The sequence below is a fragment of the Xyrauchen texanus genome, chromosome 20 (genome assembly GCF_025860055.1).
Source record: "Xyrauchen texanus isolate HMW12.3.18 chromosome 20, RBS_HiC_50CHRs, whole genome shotgun sequence".
NCBI lineage: Eukaryota > Metazoa > Chordata > Actinopteri > Cypriniformes > Catostomidae > Xyrauchen > Xyrauchen texanus.
Window position 1 is genome coordinate 18,794,938 of NC_068295.1, and position 22,622 is coordinate 18,817,559.

At 37.9% G+C, this 22,622-nt stretch overlaps 1 protein-coding gene across 4 annotated transcripts in view; it reads left to right on the forward strand.

Moving 5' to 3' along the window:
* Positions 1 to 22,622, forward strand: part of LOC127660610 (stromal membrane-associated protein 1-like) — a 148,788-nt gene that overhangs the window by 30,826 nt on the left and 95,340 nt on the right. For all 4 annotated transcript variants that reach the window (XM_052150933.1, XM_052150934.1, XM_052150935.1 and 1 more), the window contains exons 2-4: positions 2,603 to 2,736; positions 5,607 to 5,692; positions 11,090 to 11,165. In XM_052150933.1, coding sequence (XP_052006893.1) covers positions 2,603 to 2,736; positions 5,607 to 5,692; positions 11,090 to 11,165 — 296 coding nt within the window. The remainder of the gene's footprint in view (positions 1 to 2,602; positions 2,737 to 5,606; positions 5,693 to 11,089; positions 11,166 to 22,622) is intronic.

The following is a 22,622-nucleotide window of genomic DNA, read 5'->3' on the forward strand; positions in this document are numbered from 1 at the left end:
GCTAAACAACTATAGAATCTTATCGCACAAAACTATCAAAGTAAAAAAAGTACGAAATAATAAAGGCTACAATAAAGAATAGCACAAAACCATCCCGTACAAACGCAGAATGATGCACTTCAGTGTAACCAAGTGTTTCAGGGCAATCTTCGCTGTTCAATCAATAGCACAGAACTCCAAGATAATGATGCATGTGCACATCTTGTTCACATCAGGTGTTTTAACCTTTCTGACTGCAGCTATTTATTTAAGTAATGTCAGACAGAATCAGCAAAAACTGTAATCTCTTAAGAAACCCACAAATACGGGAACATTACTCACTGCAGAGATTTAATGTCTGACTGTGATCGTCTTAAAAACGAATTGCTGATGGCTGTAATGGCAGTAGTGTTTAAATGGACATCTTAAAGCATTAAAGAGATTAAACATCTCTTGCAAAATGATTTACTGTGCTGACTATTATTTACTTTTAATACTTTTACTCTCAATTAATTTGAAAATTTCTTCTCCCATTAAAACCATCATGACTAAAAATATGAACGTTAGTAGTCGACCCCACTAATCGACGAGTCAGTTGTTGGACAACTAGTCGAATAGTTGACCACCCTAACACATCCCTACTCCTGAGTGCATGAGACAAGCTTGTTCACAGTGGCTCGCTTGTTCTCAAGAGAACTTGCATTCATTGATTTTTTTAACATTAAATAAAGCCATACAGGTTTGACATGCTTATGGTTATGCTTCATAGGTTATGAAATAATAAAACATTTTGGGTAAACTACTCAATTAAAACACATCCTAGCACAATTATTATGTGTTACATTAGTAGGTAGTCTTTTGGCACTGTTTGGGAAACATCAAGGCACATTAGTTTACACAACAAATGTGCTGTTGCTATATGCATCCAAGACCACAAACCCCAAATGTGGTTTCAGTGATTGAATCACAGTGCGTTTCCAAGTTGCATTGGATCCTGTTTAGCCTGAAGATTGACATGAATGCCAGGTGTAAATGGAGCTATTGAGGATCCACTCCATTCATCTGGGAAAGTCCTAGAGGAGAATATCCAGTCCCCACTGCATAATTCCAGTCCAGCAGGGAGAGTGCACAGTTTCCCCAGCACTTCCTTTCCACAGGGGCACTGCACCCTTCACAGAACCGGGCTCCACTCAATGACAAATTAACTTTAATTGTGGTTGAGTTATGCAGCTTCTGGTGCAGTGGTGTGAGACACAATCTTGCAGCCTTGTAAGGGGCTAATAAATTTGGAAGGGCGGCAGACGGAGTCTGTGCAGCTAGCCGAGTTTAAGTTTGAGTGGGTGAGAGATAAGAGCCTCCGAAACCAGCTTTCTCTCTTTACCGCAGTTTGTGCTTGAGGTTTTCCGCATGTTGAGGGAATATTATCAGCCTGTTCAAGCACCTCTATCCTGTTTTGTTGGCTGAACAGTGAAAAGAATCGAGATGGCCATTTAATATCTTGAGTAATCATGCAGGATGAATTATGAACATACATGGAAATGAAGAACCCGTGTGGTATTGTTTTTTTATGCTAATGGATCTACGTGTGTGTGTGTGTGTGTGTGTGTGTGTGTGTGTGTGTGTGTGTGTGTGTGTGTGTGTGCAAGGTATTGAAGAGCTATGTGGGTGGTACTGCCAGGGTCTGTGGTTTAGTATACTGTTGCCTGATGGGCATGCAAACCCATGCCAAGCATCCTGGGGCCAGAATACAGATCCTCCCTTCCCTCTACCATGGATATGGCTACATGCTGCGAGAGAGCGTGAGACAGAGGAAGAGAATTGGACATGTCCTAAGATGGCTGACAGGTGTAGATAAAGCCAAAGAAGGCGAGTAAACCACTAAAATCCATTTCCTGGGAAACCCTGTGATTTATAGCCCGTCAGGAGCAGTGCTCTCACCAACACCAACCAACCAGCCAAGAACTGTCGGGCCCGCTCAAGTGCACCCCCCAATCCTTCCGTTTCCACTTGCGTGCACACACACATCTCTTCACCCGCATGCTATCGACTCGAGACTTTTAGTCTCTGTTACTAAGCTTTGAACAGAGCTGAGAGCTGAGCTTTGAGTACTCTTCCTTTCTTAGCATCTACAGTCAGTTGAGACTTCACCGTCCGCCCCGTGCTATTACAGTTAACACTGAGAGCTGAGTATTACATATACGGGTATAATTTAATCACTGGCAGACTGTTTCTAGCAAAATGCACTTTTTCTGGTGGCTGATGAGATCAGAATTCACTGAGGTAGATTTATTCAGACACCTGAGGCTATTGAATGTGTCGATTCAGTAAGCAGGTGTGCTACCTGCTGCTCTCATCTATACTTAGATCTCGCTCTTGATTGAATTGTTACAACAGCAAAATTGTATAGTTTAGATATTGTTTTTTGCTGTCATTTCAGAATGCAGTTTATTCGATGCCTCAGAGAGGCATATTTACAAGGCAGCATGAAGCAGCTACATGACTCAGAAGATTTATTTTAAACCTTTGTTTCTTCAATGTCTGTTATGAGGGTTTTATCGGTTTCAGATAATGGGAAGTGGTTTACTGCAGGTCTTAAAATCAACCCGTTTTTCTTTCTCTGCAGGACCTCGATGGGCCTCTTGGAATCTCGGTGTGTTTATTTGCATACGCTGTGCTGGAATCCACCGGAACCTGGGAGTGCATATATCACGCGTCAAATCAGTCAACCTGGACCAGTGGACCCCCGAGCAGATACAGGTGTGTTTGTTTGTGTGTGTAAAGGGCCATTCACACTGAATGTGTTTTGTGTCCATCGGCACTCTTTTTCCATTGTTTTTGCGATGCAAACATGCACTAAATGGACAGTTTTGACCACTGCGCCACATCCAGCTTTTTCCCCCCCGCAAAATATGTTGGTCAACTGAAATGTGTTTTTTAAATGCCGTTTAGACACTCTTTGTTTTTTGGTGAAAAGAGACATCGACTTTTAAAAGCGCATCTCGAGACACTCGCATTCTGATTAATGTGTTTTTTAGCGCTACAACTTTCTTGGTCTAAACTGCCCCTTTAACCGAAAAGGGACCTGCCCAAACTTCCTGTTTCATTGGGAAATCCATCAACACAAGAAAGAAAACTACTTATTCAGTCATTTCATGGGGCCTTTTAGTGGTGTCTCCTTATCATAAAACTGCTTAAAGTAGTCCAAATAACCTTCATTCTTCTTACAGGGGTGAATGTCTAACTATATTTGTGTGGCTGTTTGTGTGGCTCCAAAGATTTATTCCTCCATGAGAGTTTAAGCAACAGAAAGGGAGTCTTGCATCTCCTCTTTGCATATTAATTGGCGTCTGGATGGGTAATTAATTCTTGATGGGTAATTACTTGTCTGTTTTCCTGCATCTACTCTTCCTTCAATCTGATCCATCATCCTCACATTAATTTGTCTCTGACAGACTTGGATGAACGTGACTTTGAACCGATAATACAAATATGTGTCATTTGGATATGTTTGAACACCGCTTTGATTTCTAAGCAATGGTATACTGGATTACACGGTTAATTAAGAACCGGGCCATGCACTGGCAAAGAAAGCTTTCAGTGTAACCAAAGGTGAAGATGTTTCAAAGAAAAATATTTTAGTTTTCTGCTTCGTCAAACCACTGAATTGCTTTCATTGGAGTCAAATACTAACCGTTGCAGTTTTTCATGTAAAAGCCTGTTTCATGTGAAAGATCGTGTGTTTTTACAAGGGGCTGTCAACAGGGCTAAGAAAAAAATATTAGAATTGTTCACTGAAATATTACCAAAATTCTAATTAAATTAAAATTTTAAAGACATTATTTCCGGAAACGGGAAATCTAAAAGACATCTGATTTTTAAATCGACATTGTCTCCTATGTCCAAAAAAGGGCACAACAAATCAATAAAGATAAGTGCAGTATAGTATTTTAGAGCTCCTTGATGTAAACCATTCAGCACACTGTTGTAACGATTGTTTATTGTAAAGAGCATACCTGGCTTTAAACAAATGTGCATAAAATAATAGTCAAAAGGTTAAGCCAGTTTATATTTTCAAATATTTAGAAAAAAAGTAAAACCATCAGGGGGCCATTCACTCTGAACACATATGTCATTTTCTATGCAAGCATGCGCAAGACGGACATCTTTGAATGCTATGTCATGTCATGAAAATGAAATCATGAAAACATGTCTCAAGACACCCATGTTCTGTTTTATTTATTGCTATGCGCCTGTTCATGGCACACATCCAAAATTCGAATGCTCATTTTAGTATTCAATTTAGAGGTCGACCGATAGTGGATTTTGCAGATACCGATAACTTGGGTGGTGGAAAAGGCCGATAAATTATTAATTGGCCGATAGTTTTTAAAATCTGTTCACAGAATGTTAGAAAATTTCTTAGTGGAGGCCAGAGTCCAAAATAAATAAAATCCCAGATGTAGTTTACTTTTCAACCAAAATCCCAATAATAATCAGGAAAAAGTAAGATTGGATGCATGACGTGGGACTTTTAACAATAAACAAGCCTGAAACACACAAAGGAATCTTATTTCAAAATTACATTGACTTGGCACCATTAGAATGCGCTTTATTTAATATTTACCAAATTAAGCTTTTTATAGCCTATACAGTATATTATTATTATTCACAATAGGAAGTTGGAGACACAATATATGTTCTAACTATTGGCATTGATTTTATTTCCGTTAACCAATAGTTCCAAAAAGCTACTATTGGCACGATTAATCGGTAATACCGATATATTGGTCTATCTCTAATTCAAATGTAAACTTTTATCTTATATTCGACTATTCTAATTTTCATATGACAGCCTTAGTTTTCACCAATAGCTTTGGAAGTTGGGAATCTTAAGGTGATGTACTTTATTGGGTAGCTGTAATCATGATATAGATCATGGTGCTGTCACTCCTGTTGCCCTGGCTATTGTGCACACAGCAACAAATCGAATTCTACTCTCAAAGGGCAAATTAAGTTGCTCTTTCACAGAGAGAAAGATCTGTGCAACTCATTTAAAGGGTCCGGGCAGCATAATGCATAAATCTTTATTCTTATATCAGTTCATCATGAAAAGTACTCTTAAACAATGCTTTATGTATTTTGAATTGCTCCCCAAGGGTATAAATAATGCAAGTAATGTGTAATGTACGTGCCATTAATGGAAAAAATGAGGCTGGTGAGCAAATTAATTTTTGCATATAGCCTCCATGTAATTAATTTTCCTTAAGTGTGATCTTCATGAAAAATATGACTGTACCTGAATAGTATATTTTAATTTCCTTGCAAATACTCTTGGGGTTACTAAGGTGCTTTATTTATTTATTTAATGAAGTGCTGTACTGCAGGTATATATGGTTCACATTTATGTACATAATATGCTGTAGAGTTCCCTCATCCTACATTATTACTTTCCTTCTAGATTCTTTTAAGGGTAATGTCAGTTCGGTTACATTTGTACATTAGAATTTTTGCTCTTTCTGTTCCACTTCCACCCTGCTCATTGCTGTGGCCTGCTATATTTTGTTATACGTTTTGTGATCTTGTTTTGTTACTGACCTTTTTCTCTTTCTATTTTTCCCTCTGTTTAGAGTGTGCAGAGCATGGGCAACACCAAGGCAAGACAACTGTATGAAGCTCATCTCCCAGAAAATTTCAGAAGGCCACAAACCGACCAGTATCCTTGTGTCTGTGTTTGCATCGATGTTCATTTTGGCTCTTGTTTATTGACCGTTGACCGAGACAGTAGAGAGGTGGTAGGAAATTATTAGGGAAAATATTATTGGGATACAAAGCAGGTCGGATTTAATCCTGATTTTTCCCTTATAAGCAGTCTAAATACACTATATGGCCAAAAGTATATGGACATCCCCTTCTAATTAACGAGTTTTGCTACACCATTTATTTAATTTTAAGACAAATCAAAACGATGCTCCATTCAGTACAATGACATTCTAGGGCATTGAGTGCATCCAACTTTCTGGTAATAGTTTGGGGAGGGCCCTTTTCGATTACAGCATTACAATGCCCATGTGCACAAAGCATGGTCATTATAGAATTTTTTTACTTCATCTGTTGTTGAAAAAATTGATTGTCCTACACAAAGCCTAGACCTGAACATCATTGGGATGAATTGGAATGGTAAATTTAAGCCAGACCACATCAACATCAGTGCCTGACCTCACCGATGATCTTGTGTCTAAATGGGAGCATGCATCCCTGCTACCATGTTACTACACACAGTATAGTGGAAAATCCAGACGAGTGGATGTTGTTATTGCAGCAAATGGGGAATAATGTAAATGAAATGAATTGTTCATCTAGCACATTTGGTGGGCAAAATATTTTGGCTACATAGTGTATGAGGGTGTGCACTAAAGGTGCGTACACACTGCCAGCGACTTTGTCGCTACAGGTCGTCAGTGGCTGGCGGTGAAGTCGCTAGTGGGTGTTCCCACTACTGGTTGCCTAGTAACGTTTATAAATGACATTCACGGATGTCATTCCATTGCTGTTGACAGCGAATCGCTTTTCTTGCCACTAAAAACAAACATTTTGGAGGGAAAAGACTAAATATAAATGGAATCAGTACATAAAATGCTTTATATCAAACATGAATGAGAAACAAGGCGTGCTGTTTGCCATAGCGGCTGATTATCTGCGGCGAAAATGCAAATGCCGGTCTGTCTGGGTCCATAAAATCCCCGCGATCTCAGATACACCTTTCCACGCAGTATTTTTTTAAAAATGTCCTTGTACGTGGGAAGAGACATATCATAGAGCACTGGAAAATTTCTAACAGCAAGAATTAGCCTTTCATCCATCTTTCCGTTACTGCAGGAGCTGAGAGAGAGAGAGAGAGAGAGAGATCACGTGAGCTCTCCCGTCTTCTCTCCTATTGGCTGTCGCTTCCGTTAGTCGCTCTTCATTTGAATAAAGTTGAACTTGTCTCAACTTTGGCGCGTTGCTGGACACGCCCACATCTAGTCGTCAACGGTCGCGACAGCTCGTGTCGCTGGAAGTCGCTGTGCTCTCATTGAAAATGAATGGTATGGAGTCACTGTCGCGCACGATGTTGGCAGTGTGTACGCACCTTAACTCGCAGGTCTGACGCAAATCTGCATTAACTTACAAATCTGAGGTTGATTTGTGACTGTTCTGTAGATTGTACAGATGTGTTCTGGGTCGTAAAGTTTGAATTTTGAGATGAAAAAACCTGTTCCTGGCTCCAAAGTTGTAATGGAGAGAAAACTGTTTATTTTTGAGTTTGTGCCGTTACCGTCCTATGGTTTTCTATCTGCCGCCAAATTTAAACAAACTGCTGGAACCTGCTGCCAGAACTAGCTAATTACTCTTGTAAGCAATAGAGAGAACTTTTGTGTGTTAAGGATGTGCATGAGTAATCGACTAATTACGTAATCTTTCTGCACATGCTAGTCGACTAATAAAAACACTACTCAAATATCAAAAGTTTTCCTTTGAGCATTTGCCTGACGTGGGCAACACTGAATTATACTGTACTTTTCTCCTGAATCTCTTAACAAATCTCGCAGTTACAATTATGGCTGTGTCGATACAATCAAATACTGATATATTGCAATACTTTTTTGAATTATATTGTATCGATAATTTAGATCCATGTATCAATATTTATATTACATGTTTTGTGTGTTCATATAAGATAAACACACAACAAAGTTGGCACACTGTTACTTCCAAATAAATTTAACGAGCTCACTAAGAGACCAAATCATGATTTTTCCAGCTGCATGCTCTTCATCAGACATCATTATATAGCTGAAATATAACCAAATGAATTGGAATTGATTTGAAATTGAATCAAATTATAATATCGTCATGTATTGCAATATATCGAATCGCGACATGTATTACAGTACGTGTTGTATCGTGAGGTGCCAGGCGATACCTAGCCCTAGTTACAATTGAGTCCACTCGGAGTTGCTGGGGATATGTGTCATTGAGGTGTTTGATGAGAGGAGACATGATGGCGTCTTTGTGTGCTTTCAAGCAAAAACAAGTGTGGCAATACTTGTAATATTTTGATTCTTATTGAAATTTGCTCTATTGTTATTCAGTTCTTGTTGGACTCATGCATACTAATGAACAATGATCTGTACAAGCATTTTAGACTTGCGTTAAATATCTGAACATGGGCAGAGCACATTTTTATAAAAAGCCAACATTCACCACTTGTTTTTCTGAATAATAACGTTTGAAATTATAAAAATGTGATAGCCTTTTTTATGTAGACTCAAGAGTAAATATATGTGCATTACCCTAATGTCATCAGTATTAATTTCTAGGAAGATCCAGGTTAGTGCAAATGTTTTTTACATTTATTTTTAAATAGTTTTATTTTAATCATTATTATTAATGCGTTTTGTTCATTCAATGTTTTTCCCCCCAAGCCGTTCTCGGTAACATTTGTGAATAAAACAAAATATACATTTCACATACTCTCGTACTTTGATTACTCGTCTACTCGTATTTTTGTGATCGACTACTCGTTTTTGTGGGTTAGAGTACTTGACTACAAAATTGCCCGAATATGCCCATCACTAGTGTATAAAAAAATATGTTTTTAAGTAATGAGAGTAATATTCTAACCTTTTAATAAATATTCTGAGTAATAATAAATGTAATGACTTCCATTTGTATTTACATTTACAAAAAAATACCAAAAAGTACCATGGTACTGTCATTGTTTTTTGCATATTATACTACCATGGATTTTTTTGGTCATTTACTATGATACTATGATGTAATGTAAGGCTAATATCAAAATAAAGTTTTACATTTTGGTTGTACTCATTTATTTAAAAAAATTATAGTTTTTAAATTCAATTCCATTATAATTTCTATCACAATCCCACAAACACCCTGCAAGTTGCATCTTCATTTGGGAAATTCTGGAGACTTTATTGAATGTGAGTTTGCAAGTCTGGCAGCTTGTGTGACCTCACATATCTGGATCTAGATATGAGATCAAGAGGCAACACTGCCGTTTTCATAATTCTCATACAGAGCCTAACTCGACGGGAACTACCTCGCCACTGTGGCCTGACAGAAACCCAAGCTACACCTACTCTTTTCTCTTCCCCTCTGCCCTGTACCGCATTCCTCTTGCCTTTGGTACCCTCTTCCATCCTGTTTCACACCATCAATCTAATTGGGTGTCTGTAGTGGTAGGGGAAAATTACATATTCTCCCCATTGGCTTTTTCAGAAACCCTAATTGAATTTCTCTGGCATCCGTGACCCGTTATCAGCACTCCTACATTTGGTGTGGCTATGGAAATGGCTTCATTTGTATGCTGACCGATGAGTTACAATATTCTTAACCGTCAAAATGGATTAATTTGGACAGCGGATGTGAGCTTCCTCCTCTAACCCGCTTTGATAGAATTTGCTTAATCACAGGTGTGCTTTCTTCAGATGGAAATATGGATCTTTTGTGCTTTAGTGTTGGGGTCTCTCTCTCACTCACTCACTCACTCACTCATTCTCACTCTCTTTCTGTCTGTCACCTTTTCTTCCCACTTACCGCCTCGGTTCTCTCTCATGATCTCTCTAACGGTGGAGTTGGTTACTGTACGTTAATGTGAATGTCAGATCGGTGAGAAAAGAGGAAATTTGTTGCCAAGTACTCTTTCTTCTTGAAATCGATTTGCTCACATGATTTCCTCTTCCTTTTTCATTCTCTCGCATTGTTCAATCGTTTTCTTTTTAACTGGCTAACTTTCATGCAGTTTACTGACTCTGGCAGATTTGTGTTGTGTTCCCCCGTTGCCTCCCACAATCCCTTTCTGCTCTCTTTCTAATACTCACCTGTATGTCTGTTGTACAGGGTCACTACAGGTGTTTGGACACTGACTCAGACTCTCCCATTCTTTATTCTCTTTCTCCCTCTTTTGGATGCTTTCTCTTTCTGACACCTACTTCTTCACCCTGATCCATATTTCATCTAATGTATGATTGTTATGTGAGCAAGGATTCATGACTTGGAACTTGGTTGTTGCTATATAAATTAATGTCGTTAACAGGGTTCACATGCATTATCGTGTGCTCAGAATGCCGTTTTATTTTATTTTCAAACAAGACTGTTCCTAATTATTGGTTTAACTGTATGTGGTTCATTATTTCTATAATACATGTATAATCATTCATTTATCTGGGGCTCAATGGATGTAAAACCTTACTATGCATCTTACTATGATGGTGATTATTTAATGTTTTTCCCTCTTTTGCATAGACATACAATTCTGAGTTATATTCTGTTGTCTCTCTGTGTGTCTGGGCCAGGTGAGGTAGGTCTTTTAATGATGAGGAAAAGGAACAGAAAGTTAGTGATCTGACCAGACCTTTTGCAGCAGGGTTTATTCTAGCAGTGCAAGATGCCAATTAAAGTGCCCTAGCCAATGTGAGATTTGCCATCCAAAAAAAAAAAAATCATGGTTACAAACTGGGCACTGGATCATCTTTAAAACACAGATGTTTTAAAGTTTAGCAGACTAATTGGCTTTTGAAATTGTTTTGTTTGAGAGAGCGTGTAGATTCAGAACAGATGTGTTGGCATCAGCAGGCTAGATATGCTTTTCTATATCTTACCCTCTCTCAGATTAAAGATTAAATGTGAGCCAGGCTTATTTAAATGATGTGATGTTCAAAGCTGAAGTGTGTAATTTTTTTGACATTAAAATACTTTTCTTATCCAGCTTAATATGCAGAGACAACTGTAAATAAGCCATTTGTATGTTGATTTTGCAGAGAATTGTGAACACTGTGGCACTATCAAAGCATTTTATGTCCATATTATAAACATCTTGACCAGCCTGACACATCAACATCAGCTCAACCAGTGGTGTGAGTTTAAGGCGGGACTATCTGTTTGTTCTGCAAATGGGGACGTTTTTGGGGAAGCCTTTTTTAAGGCAGTCATAATTGAATGATGAACGCTGATGCTGCAGAATTTACACACTTCAGCTTTAAGATAATTTGTATGAGTAATGTTTAAAGGCACCAATTTATTCAGTTTTCCTGAGCAAAGTTTTCAGAGCCGTGGAGTTTTTCATCAGGGACAAGTATGAGAGGAAGAAGTACTTCGATAAAAATGCTGTCAACGGAGCCATTGTGAGTATCAACATGCACTCATCCACACTTACAGTTTTGTGTGTGTGTGGCTTTGCAATATTTTCCAGGTCCATGACCAAAGTAGGAATGGCTGTTTGGAGGCCAGTTGTGCTGATGAGTGAGGCTTCAAATTCACATTACACAGCTTGGTGGGTTGCAGCTGTCCTTTTATGCTCTGAAAAATAAAAAAAACAAATGATGTTTTTGACGGGATCCAGCAGCCAATTAAACCACTCACACTTTAGCAGAAAGTCACTAAGAGCAATGGATCTCATTTATTAACTGCATATGCACGTATTTGTGCGTGAAATCTCCGTACAACATTTTCATGCCGAAATCATGATTCATCAAAAGTTTAATAATAAAATGTATTCTTAATTTACTGAAAAATGTATGACGTACTTAAACCACACATACACAAATATCACCTAGTCCCAGAGTCCATATAAATATGGAATAAACACGAAATGAACTTAATTATACACACAGTATATCGGGCATGCTCTCCATTTAAGAACAATCCAGATTAATTAACATAAGAACGAAGGTAAGAATGCTTGAGTAGGTTAAGCAATCTAAACAACCAACATCCTTTTGGCCTTCTCTGATTTTTTGGACAAGGAGAGAGTTAAACATGGCTTTACTGCAAAAAGTTTTCAATCAAAGTCAAAAGACTGCCCTGTCAAAGTGCAAGACTGCCCTGTCCAATTACATTTCTTTCTACACGTAAGCCTACCCAAGCAGAGCTCTGCCTTGCTGACAGAGCCGTCTGAGCCAGGCCAATTAAAGCCTGTGCCTGCAAGCACAAATAACCAATCAGATGCCCTCTAAGCGGAGGTCTTTGTTTTTATGGTCAACACCGACTGAGGAGTCTCAAAGTAAACAGAAGCAAAGAAAAGTAGTATAAGGGATAGTTCACCCAAAAATAAAAATTTTGCAATGCTATTCCAACCCAGTATTTTTTTTTCTTAAAGGGATAGTACATCCAAAAATGAAAAATCTGTCATCATTTACTCACCCTCATGACATCCCAGATATGTATGAATTTATTTCTACTGCTGAACACAAAGATTTGTTGAAGAATATTTCAGTTAAGAAGGTCCTTACAATGCAAGTGAATGTGTACCCAAAAATTTGAACCTCCAAAAAATTAAGGCAGCATAAAATTAATCCATAAAACTCCATAAGTTAAATCTATTGACCCATTTCATGTGGCATCACTGTGTGAACACGCCGCCATGTTTGTGACCAAAATTCCATATAGCCTACCTTCATTGTGCTGTTCTGTGGGGTGCGGCAGAAGCTGGCGAAAATTTTGTTTCTATTTATAAATTTTGAAACGGTGATACTGTTGTTTAATTACCAGAGCCAAAATGTAATTTTTCTATCAAAGAAGTTTTATCTTTTAAATGACACCGCTTAATTTGAACAAAGTCAAGCAGAGATGAAGGTGGAGAGCACTTTCTTTGCTCATGTCAGTTATCTATACACATGTGTACTATATTTTTAAAATAATCGAGTCAGATACAGTTAAACTGGAAATGCACATAGGACGATACTGTTTATAACACCCAGACAGTATAAAGGTATGTCATAATTGTAACACATAGTTATAAATAAAAAGCACTATAATGTGAATATATAGTATATTTTTTATGTGTATATCCAAATGTCAGTCAATAAACAACACAGCAAGATAATGAAGCATAGACTTTATTCACACAACCAGACCACACTGTAAAACACATATGCCTCGGTTGCTTTCGGTGTATTCACTTAAAAGAAGTTCTTACATTTATACAAACGAGATCATCACATATATTTTGTAATATTTTGACCAAATCAGTGCAGAAAACTACACAAACATTTGTAACTTCTGAATGAGAGATGTTGCAGTGATGTACCAGTAGGCGTGTGCACTCACCAGTCACTCATCAGACTCGCCGGCATACGGAGATAAATTGTCGATAAAAATATATTTAAATGTCACCAAAAATCTAATTTTGCCACTATTGTGCTGACCTCAGACCTGTATACAACTTTCCTGGGACTTTGTGTGGATCAAAAGTATTTTTTCATATTTTTCTTGATATCGTTTTACGGTTGTTTTTCCATTCACTGCCATTGTTTCCTCCCGCTGATGTTCACAGGTATGGCGGCTGCGGGGAAAACGTGACGTCACTGAAACAGGTCAATGTCTTCAGAATGATATGATAATTGTGGGAGAGAAACAAATCAATATTTATGTCCTTTTTTTACTATACATTCTTCTCCCTGCCCAGGAGGTGGCGATATACACGAAGAATGTGAATTGAAAAAAACTAATTAAGAATGTGAAAGTCCAGATTGTTAGTAAAAAAAGGACTTAAATATTGATCTGTTTCATATCCACACCTATCATAATCGCTTCTGAAGATATGATTTTACTCAAATCATTACTTTATGCTGCTTTTATGAGCTTGTGGAGCTTAAAAAGTTTGGTACTGTTCGCTTGCATTGTGGGGACCAACAGAGCTGAATTTGTTTGTATTCCGTTATACACATTTGGATGGCATGAGGGTGAGTAAATGATGAGAGAATTACATTTTTTGGGTGAACTATTCCTTTAAGGGAGATCTTAGGCAAAATGTCTGAGCAGCTCTTTTCTATACAACAAAAGTGGATTATGGTTTTAAATGTCAAGCTCCAAAAAAGCTACAAATGCACCATGAAGTATCATAAAAATAGTCCGTAGGACTGGTCTTCTGAAGTCTTAAGTCACATCGTCTGAGGAACAGACCACAGCAGGTATAGTGAGTAAATGATGACAAAATATTATGAACTCTTTTTTTTTTTTTTTCTTTTTTAATGAGTTTAAAAAAAAAAATGCTAAAGTTCAAAATAGTTTTGTGTGCTACATAGTAGAGCTGATGCGCTGCCTGAAGTAAAACTGTTATTCCAGGTCGCCCTCATCCACCCGCACTCTCAGCACCTTTTATTTGCAAATAAATTATTAAAAACAACTCGTTATCAGTTTAAGGCATTTTGCCATGTGTGAGGAGGGTGTCTAGATTAAAGAGACAGTGGGAAGAAAAAGTAGAATAAGAAGGAGAGAGAGAACAAAGTGAAGTGAGGAACTGGAATGTGTCATTTTTGAGATGCATGTAAGAGCAAATCATGATTTATTGATAACAGCTTTTTTCTCTCTTCTTTTTCCAAGTATATTAATCTCATAAACAGGGTTCCTATATTCATGGAAATATCAGGGAATTTTAAAATAGTGCTTTCCTGGCCTGAAAAGTCAATGAAATGTATATAGTGAATATATTTTTTCTCTAGGTATGCTCTGCTCTAAAATGATTTATTGGCTCAGTGTTGCTCTTTTATAGAGCTTGTCAAGAATACAACTTGCTCTCAAGCTATAGTTTATGTCCAATTTGTTAGTTAACTATTCGTATAAGTTGGTTCTTTTCAGTGTACATTATTGTCGAACTGATTTACAAGTCATTATCAAATCAATCTGAATCAAAATTATATTTTAAAATCCTTATCCAATAATCACAAACCACTGGAAAGGTCATAGAAAAATCATTAGTCAAAAAGTGTTTGAACCCTGTAGAGTAATTGTTGACATCCTCCTTTTTGCATATTGTTTACTGACCATGTCACTTGTTTCAATACAGGTTAAAACCTCTTTGTTTTTGTTCTTGATACTGAGCAAGATCCTTGTTTGCTCAAAGAATACCCAAGGTACCGCTGTTTTGCAGTGAAGAACAGCGGTACCTCGGGTTACCTAATCAGCATCCTGGTTAAAAGAACAAGTTCTGGCTTTTGCAAGAGGATGTGACCATGTAAAATACTGTTTATTTTGTGGGGGTACACCTTGTGTCAAGTCACACTGAATAAATAAGAAATTGCATTAATTACCCACACTCGCGTCATTTCAAGCCCATTTATTTTTCATGTTGTTTTTGTCTACCAATGACTTGGAACACCAAAGTAGATTTTGAGTGTTCACACAACTCTTCCATTCAGTGAAAGCATTTAGAACACATACTAGGGTTGTCTTGATACCAAACATTCAGTAGTCTGTACCAATACCACTAAAATGTCATGATTCTCTTTACCAATTCCAAAAATAATGAGCTATTGAATACACTTTTTTAGCCTATTTACAAAGTTAAATATCAATGTAGATAGTACATTTAAAACAACTGCATGTTTTCTTCCAAGTGTCGACCGTAGAAGTGTGTCCTTCATAAAATAGGGATAGTCTGCGGGCAGAGGCATTTCCAGCATTGAAGGACGTCCGGGGCTTAGCCCAGACAATTTTATTTTCACACTAGCAACCACTTCCCTGTAGTCCAAAGCTGGTGAGAGGGTATTCTTTGAGTTTTGCTCTGGCTGGGCCTGTTTCTACAGTTCCTAAATCTTCCACTCTAGTACTATCCTCAACATCCTGTCTAGGGCTGCACGATTAATCGAAAAAAAATCACGATCTCGATTCAAACATAAATGCGATCTCATTTCTTAATGATGGCGATTCACTTTCGTATATTTCCCTGTATTTACATCATGCTGCATTCGCGCGTTATTGGTCACGCTCAATCTCAATCACTTCTCTCCTCTCCCTCATTGGCAGCGTTCAGCTGTTTACACTGGCGTGTAACAAGGCGGCAGATCTAAGCGGTAAAAGTCAGTTTACTTGGTGGATTTGTAGCGGTAAGAGGTAAAAATGAACCCCAGTGTGGAAAATCCTGGTGGCGACGGTGAGAGTGAGGATGTAACAACATTGGTACAGAAAAAGGAGCACATTCCACCGTGTGGAACTTTTTCGATTTAAACCTGAAGACGATGCGTAAAGAGTTATAATTTGCAAGCAGTGCTTTTGCATCGTCGCAGCACCACAAGGTAATACCACTAATCTATACAATCACCTCAAACGTCACCACAAAATACAGTACGAAGTTAGCCATGAAAGACAAGGGAGCCACATCTCAAAATACCAGCCGCCAAACCACGCAAACTTCCATAACTCAGACGTTGTACGGAGCATCGCCATACCCTCCAAGTTCCCAGCGGCACAAAGAGATAACAAACGCCATCACTTATCATTTAGCTAAAGACATGGATCCAATCAACACAGTTCAAAACGAGGGATTTAAGGCAATGATAAAGACTTTGGACAAGCGCTACTCGTTGCCCTCTCGCAACTATTTTTCATCCGTTGCACTTCCAGGTCTATACACCCAGTGTCGAATTACAGTCGAGGAAGAACTGCAAAATATGCAGTACTTCGCGGCAACAACAGACCTATGGTCAAGCCGAACCATGGAGCCGTATTTAAGCTTGACAGTGCATTTCATAACGAATGACTTCAACATGAGGAGCCGCTGTCTACAGACGACGTTCTTCCCTGCTGATCACACTGGCGAGGAACTGGCACAGGGACTAAAGGACAGTCTCAACTCCTGGAGTTTGGAAGAGGACAAAATGGTGTGCATCACCACAGACAGTGGAGCAAACATTGTAAAAGCAGCCTCCCTGAACAAGTGGACAAGGCTTCAATGTTTTGGCCATAGGCTACATCTGGCTATAGGTGAGCTGTGTATTAAACATTTTCATATTTTCATTTTCATAATTTTCATATTTTAATTTAAATCAGAAAAATGTGTCCTTTATGTACATTTTTTTTAAAATAAAAAAACAACAACATATGACAAAAAAACAGAATTAAAATAAGAACACAAGGTACTATTTAGGACTACACTGTCTAAGTTTGTGGATTGAAAACCACTGGTCTAATGCAATTGTCATGCACATTTTGTCAGTAAAGCAGATTCTGTAATCAGCAGTAAATCTCCATCACCAGCTTTCAGATGGAGCAGCATTTACTGACAAGATGCGTATGACAATTGCCGCATTTGCCTAATCGCGATTGCATTTAGATTTATTGTGCAGTCCTAATTTATTTATAAATTAACCAGACATAAGCAGAAAAAATAAAAGTATAAATGCCCATTTTTATTCTGAGGCTTAAATGAACATTGAGGATTGTATTGTATGTTTTTACATTTTAAATGTGCCTTTTTAACTAATTACTTATACTTTAAAACATTTTTTTTAATCAATTTTAAATAGAAGCACACACAATTAAGTTGATCCTGCTTTATGTTTGCCATAATATTGATACAGCCATTTTTACATTTAATGCAAGAAAATTTATGGAATGTTAAATTAATTTACTGCAGAGTTGATTAAGCATATTTTTATTTATAGAGAATGCAATGAAAGATTCCTGGATTGACCGTGCTGTGGGTCTTTGTAAAAAGCTTGTGGCCTACTTCAGCCATAGTTGGAAGCGGAGGAGGGAGCTTGCTATTGCCCAAAAGGAGCTCAACCTGCCTGAACACCAGCTTAAAACGGAGTGCCCAACAAGATGGGGATCCCGACAAGCTATGGTCCAGAGGGTCCTTGAACAACAAACTGCTATTGGACATGTTCTCTCTGCTGACCGGAAGGCTAGACACCTGACACCAACCTGGCAGGATATCGAAGTCCTTGAAGTGATCAACAAGACACTCACCCCACTGGCAGACTTTACTGATGCTCTGTCAGGAGAGCAGTAGGCCTATGTTACTATCTCCTCAGTCAAGCCGGTCCTCCACCTTTTTGAGACAATGATGGCAGTGCAGGAAGATGATACAGGTCTTGCACGATCAATTAAGTCGAAAATCCTGCATTACCTTAAAGAAAAGTATAGTGATCCACACACTCAGGAGCTGCTCGACATAGCCACAGTATTGGATCCACGTTTTAAACTGAACTATGTCAGCGAGGACAACAAAGTCAGTGTCAAGGACAGACTGAAGAATGAGATGACTAGCATTGGTATGGTAAGTATATCTTTACATGATTCAAGATATTTATTTTCACAGAGTAATAAATTTACATTAGGCTACATTGTTTACAGCTGCAAATAATTGAAATTGGATTTAGCTAACCCACCATAGCTTTTAACTGCTAAGATGTTACTTGTGTTAACAAGTGTAAAATATTAAGATTTTTATGTGATCTTTTCTCTTTTCCAGCAAAGTCCCCCACAACTGACCCCAGCCCAGCCTTAGCTGCCCCCGTAGAAAAGAAGAGAAAGACCTTAGGTTGTTTTTTAAAAGCAGCAAAGGGCAATGAGGCAGCAGCACCATCTGATGCTTCTCAAGAGAATGATGTTGACATGGAGCTAGGCTCATATCTGCTCACAAGAAACATTGACAGCGAAGATGACCCCATAATCTGGTGGAAAGAACACAAGGGACAATATCCAAAACTGTCTGTGCTGGCAAGGAAATACCTCTGTATCACTGCTACAAGTTCCCCATCAGAAAGGGTTTTCAGCACAGGGGGAACATTGTAACATGCCAGCGTTCCTCCCTGAAACCTCACAATGTTGATAGGTTAGTGTTCTTGGCCAAGAACCTTTAAGGTTCTGTGCCAATTGGAGCAAAAAGCACAGGTTCTATTTAGTTATTTTTTATTTAATATTGTATATGTTAATGTTTTCTTATGTTCAACAACATAAAGCTTATTCACTTTAAGGGGTCTAAAATAAAGAAAGGAGAAAATGTTTTGTTCCTCCTGCTGCACTTTATTATACTGAATGTCCTGTGTTTTGTTGTTGTTGTTTTTTTTGTACTTGAGTGCAATAAATTTTGTTTGAAAAAAATGAGAATCGTGTAAGAGAATCGTGACCTCAATTCCCATGGAGAAAAATCGTGATTCACATTTTAGCAAGAATCGTGCAGCCCTAATCCTCTCTCCTCCCTGAATCATCTGTGATGCAAAAGAACAGATACAGCACATAACTTATTGCAAATCAGCTTCAAACAACTAATTCATCAAGTGCTACATATGTCAAAGTGTAGACCAATACCATTGAAGAAAATGTATTGGGAAGAGCAGATCAGTGGGATTGCCCTAATATCATCATGATTCTTGAATTTTCATGTACATTACCATAAAGTCATCACAAAAGAGTTATATTATAGTGAGTAAAGTGAGGTAAATAAATATTGAATATAAATAATTTATGTTTTTTGACATCAATTGTCAAAATGATGTATAAGATCCTAAGTTAAAGCAATACATGAATGACTTTAGTCTAAGTTCATTGACACACCATGGCATCGAACTGTATATAATTCTCCATGTTCATCTGTCAAAATCCTTTCATTAGGATTATTGGGATAAACAATGTTTCACTTTTAACTTTCTCTAAAGTAAAGTGACTGATTAATTGTTACCAGTTTCCATGCCTGATTCTGGCACAGCTGCTGCTGCTGGCTCCTCACGCCCATTTCACACATACTCCATTTGCAGTGCGTATGCGGTGCGTATTTTTTCCGTACCCATGTTAACAGGTTAGAGCTTTTACACTGCACGCGGATGCAGTCCGTCGATCCGTTCCAGTTGCGGTGCGTATACAGCAGTGCAGCGATGGTTTCCGCACAGAGTCTATTTTTGCTGTGCTGCACCGCACTGAATTAAAGTGGCAGCGCATTGTTCACATAAAAATAGACATAGATTGACAAGAAAGTGTAATAATTTCATCATATACGCATAATTTCAGTTAATGTGTTATACAGTTACTAAATTACAGGATCAAGAAAAACAAAGAAGTATGATTATAGTCCCAAAAGTTGCAAAATCCCATCATATATGATTTTTTTACCCTAATAAAGACAGAGTGAACGCAAATGCGTCTCATTCTTCTCCTTCTTAGCAACAGATATAGCGCGATAGCTTTTCTTCTGTCAACAACTCAAACTACATGTAAAACAAAGAATCACAATGATTAAAATGTATTTTCATACCGTTTCAATGTCTTAAACAATGTCAAAGTTAACGTTTGGATTTAAAATCAAAATGACTTACACATTTTTGATTTTGTGGCACACAGAAACTGCGGATCAGTAGTGCACTGCAAACGCAGCATATGTGAAAGCACTATAGCGCGTGCTGCTCCTGTACCGCATACGCACTGCAAACGGAGTATGTGTGAAACGGGCGTCAGTCTGTAGCTCATCTTTCCTACCCTCTACAAAACCATCGAATCAAATCAAAGTGTATATTTACTACAAACTAATATCACAAAACAAGTCACACATACATTTTATGCTAATGCTTATTGGTTATCCTTAGCGAAAACAACACCTGATAAACAAGAAAAGTACACTCCGAACGGGACTCGAGCCGACGTCTCCGGCTTGAGAGGCGGATGCGCTAACAAGGAGGCTAGAGGCTACAACATGTAATGACAGTCGGTAGTGGACCTCTTGAGGTTTAGCCTACTGAGGGTGAAAGCCAGCCAGATTATGATCTTCAGACTTTTAAGGACAAAAACAAATGTGAATTCTTACCCACTGACTTCTTTCGGAAAAATCCCCAAAGCCTCATTTGCTTCATTTTTGCTGTCTTTCCTGCTAACTGCCGTTAACTCGCCACTAAGTAACGTTAGTTGATGTCAACGACTGTGCAAGATCCTCCCCTACCTGCTGCATATTCAACAGAGAGGAAGAAACTGAGTCGCCCATAGGCTACTGACAGCAAAGGAACTTATTCTATAGGCTAGATTATGCCTATGTCTGTTTTTACAGGCTGTATGTGCAAAGCCAAAGCACAATGAAATTAGGAAACTTATGATTTCGGGGGTTTACATAGGCTATTGTCCGGTTTCATATTTGTCAGTCAACTTTTCAAAATACATTCGGGGCTACACTCAAAACATTCGGGGTGAAGCCCCGGCAAAATCGGCTGCCGCCGCCTCTGTCTGCAGGCACTACACACTTCAGAGTGAGTAAATGCTCTTTTCTGTCATCCATTACAGTGTGGGTACACCCACAGCACCATCAGTAAGACTGAAGGATATTTTTGGTTTAATGTCCATTTGTCCAATGGTCTTTTAGCTTATGCTGTCATTTATACAGGGGAACTTCTAACTTGGTACATTATGAAATAATTTTGGTCACATTTGAGCTTTTTAAAAATGTATTATAATGCATACATTTGTTTTTATTACATATTTATTGTTTACATGCATAGTTTTACTAATTACAAGTATTTATATTGATATGTAGAACAAGAGCTATAACGGTACTGTCTCTAAGACTACTGACGGCACTTCAGACAGTTAGCGCATATTAATGAGAGCGAGAACATGCACAGTTTTTTTAGCGCATCCCTGCTGTTTGATTATATTTAATGTTTATTTGTTTTAGTTTTTGATCAGCAAAATGTAAAGAAAAGAAAGGGAATGAAAAGAGATCACATTTTTTAACACACTACACAGGAGATCACGATTAATTGGAAAAATCTATATTTTCACCCCTAATTTTAATATTTTTATTTTAAGCCATACATGCTATCTAGTTAGGTTCAACATGGCAAAATCCAATTGTTTTCACATACCCCTTGGAAGCAAATTAGGTACCCCCGGTATGAAATCACAGATCCATAGAGCGCAACATTGCCTGCCCAATTTTTCAGCCGTCTGTGTTCCTGGAGTATTTTTTCCATAGGCTTTTCATAAAATCCTTCATAAAAGAGTTCTAAGCCATGAACCAGACCAACCAGCTCTGAGGTGAATATAACATATTTTGTAGTCAACTAAGGTAAAACTAATGACACTCTTGTGGTAGTTTATTATTATTTTGCTAGATACCATGCTTTAATATAGGGATACCCCGATACCACTTTTTCTCTGATCCGATTCCGATATCGGAATTCTCAATATTTGCTGATACCGATCCCCGTCCGATACCAGTGTTGTTGTTTTGCATAATCAGTTTAGAATATCTTTACATTATTGTGTAGAACTAATTGGGAGTACTCGTTAATATATAAAGAACCACAAACCTCTAACTACATATTATTATAATATAAATGTATAGGTTATTAAGAAACACTTTATTATTAACTAGTATACTGTATAATGTAGCAGCAAAATTAACAGAAATTCAATTATAAGTAGAAAAGAAGCCTTTTTATTTATTTATTTATTTTGTAAACTTTTTTTCAACTTGTATCTGGACTTTAAAGGTTTCAGATCTCTTTTTTTGTTCAATTTAGTTGTAAGAAATCAGCTCACTTTTCAGTTACACAGCTATTTTTTCGGAACCCATTCAACTGAAATATTATAATTATTTGTAAACAAATAATAATAATAATATTAATAATATATTATAATAGATATACACTCACCTAAAGGATTATTAGGAACACCATACTAATACTGTGTTTGACCCCCCTTTTGCCTTCAGAACTGCCTTAATTCTACGTGGCATTGATTCAACAAGGTGCTGAAAGCATTCTTTAGAAATGTTGGCCCATATTGATAGGATAGCATCTTGCAGTTGATGGAGATTTGTGGGATGCACATCCAGGGCACGAAGCTCCCGTTCCACCACATCCCAAAGATGCTCT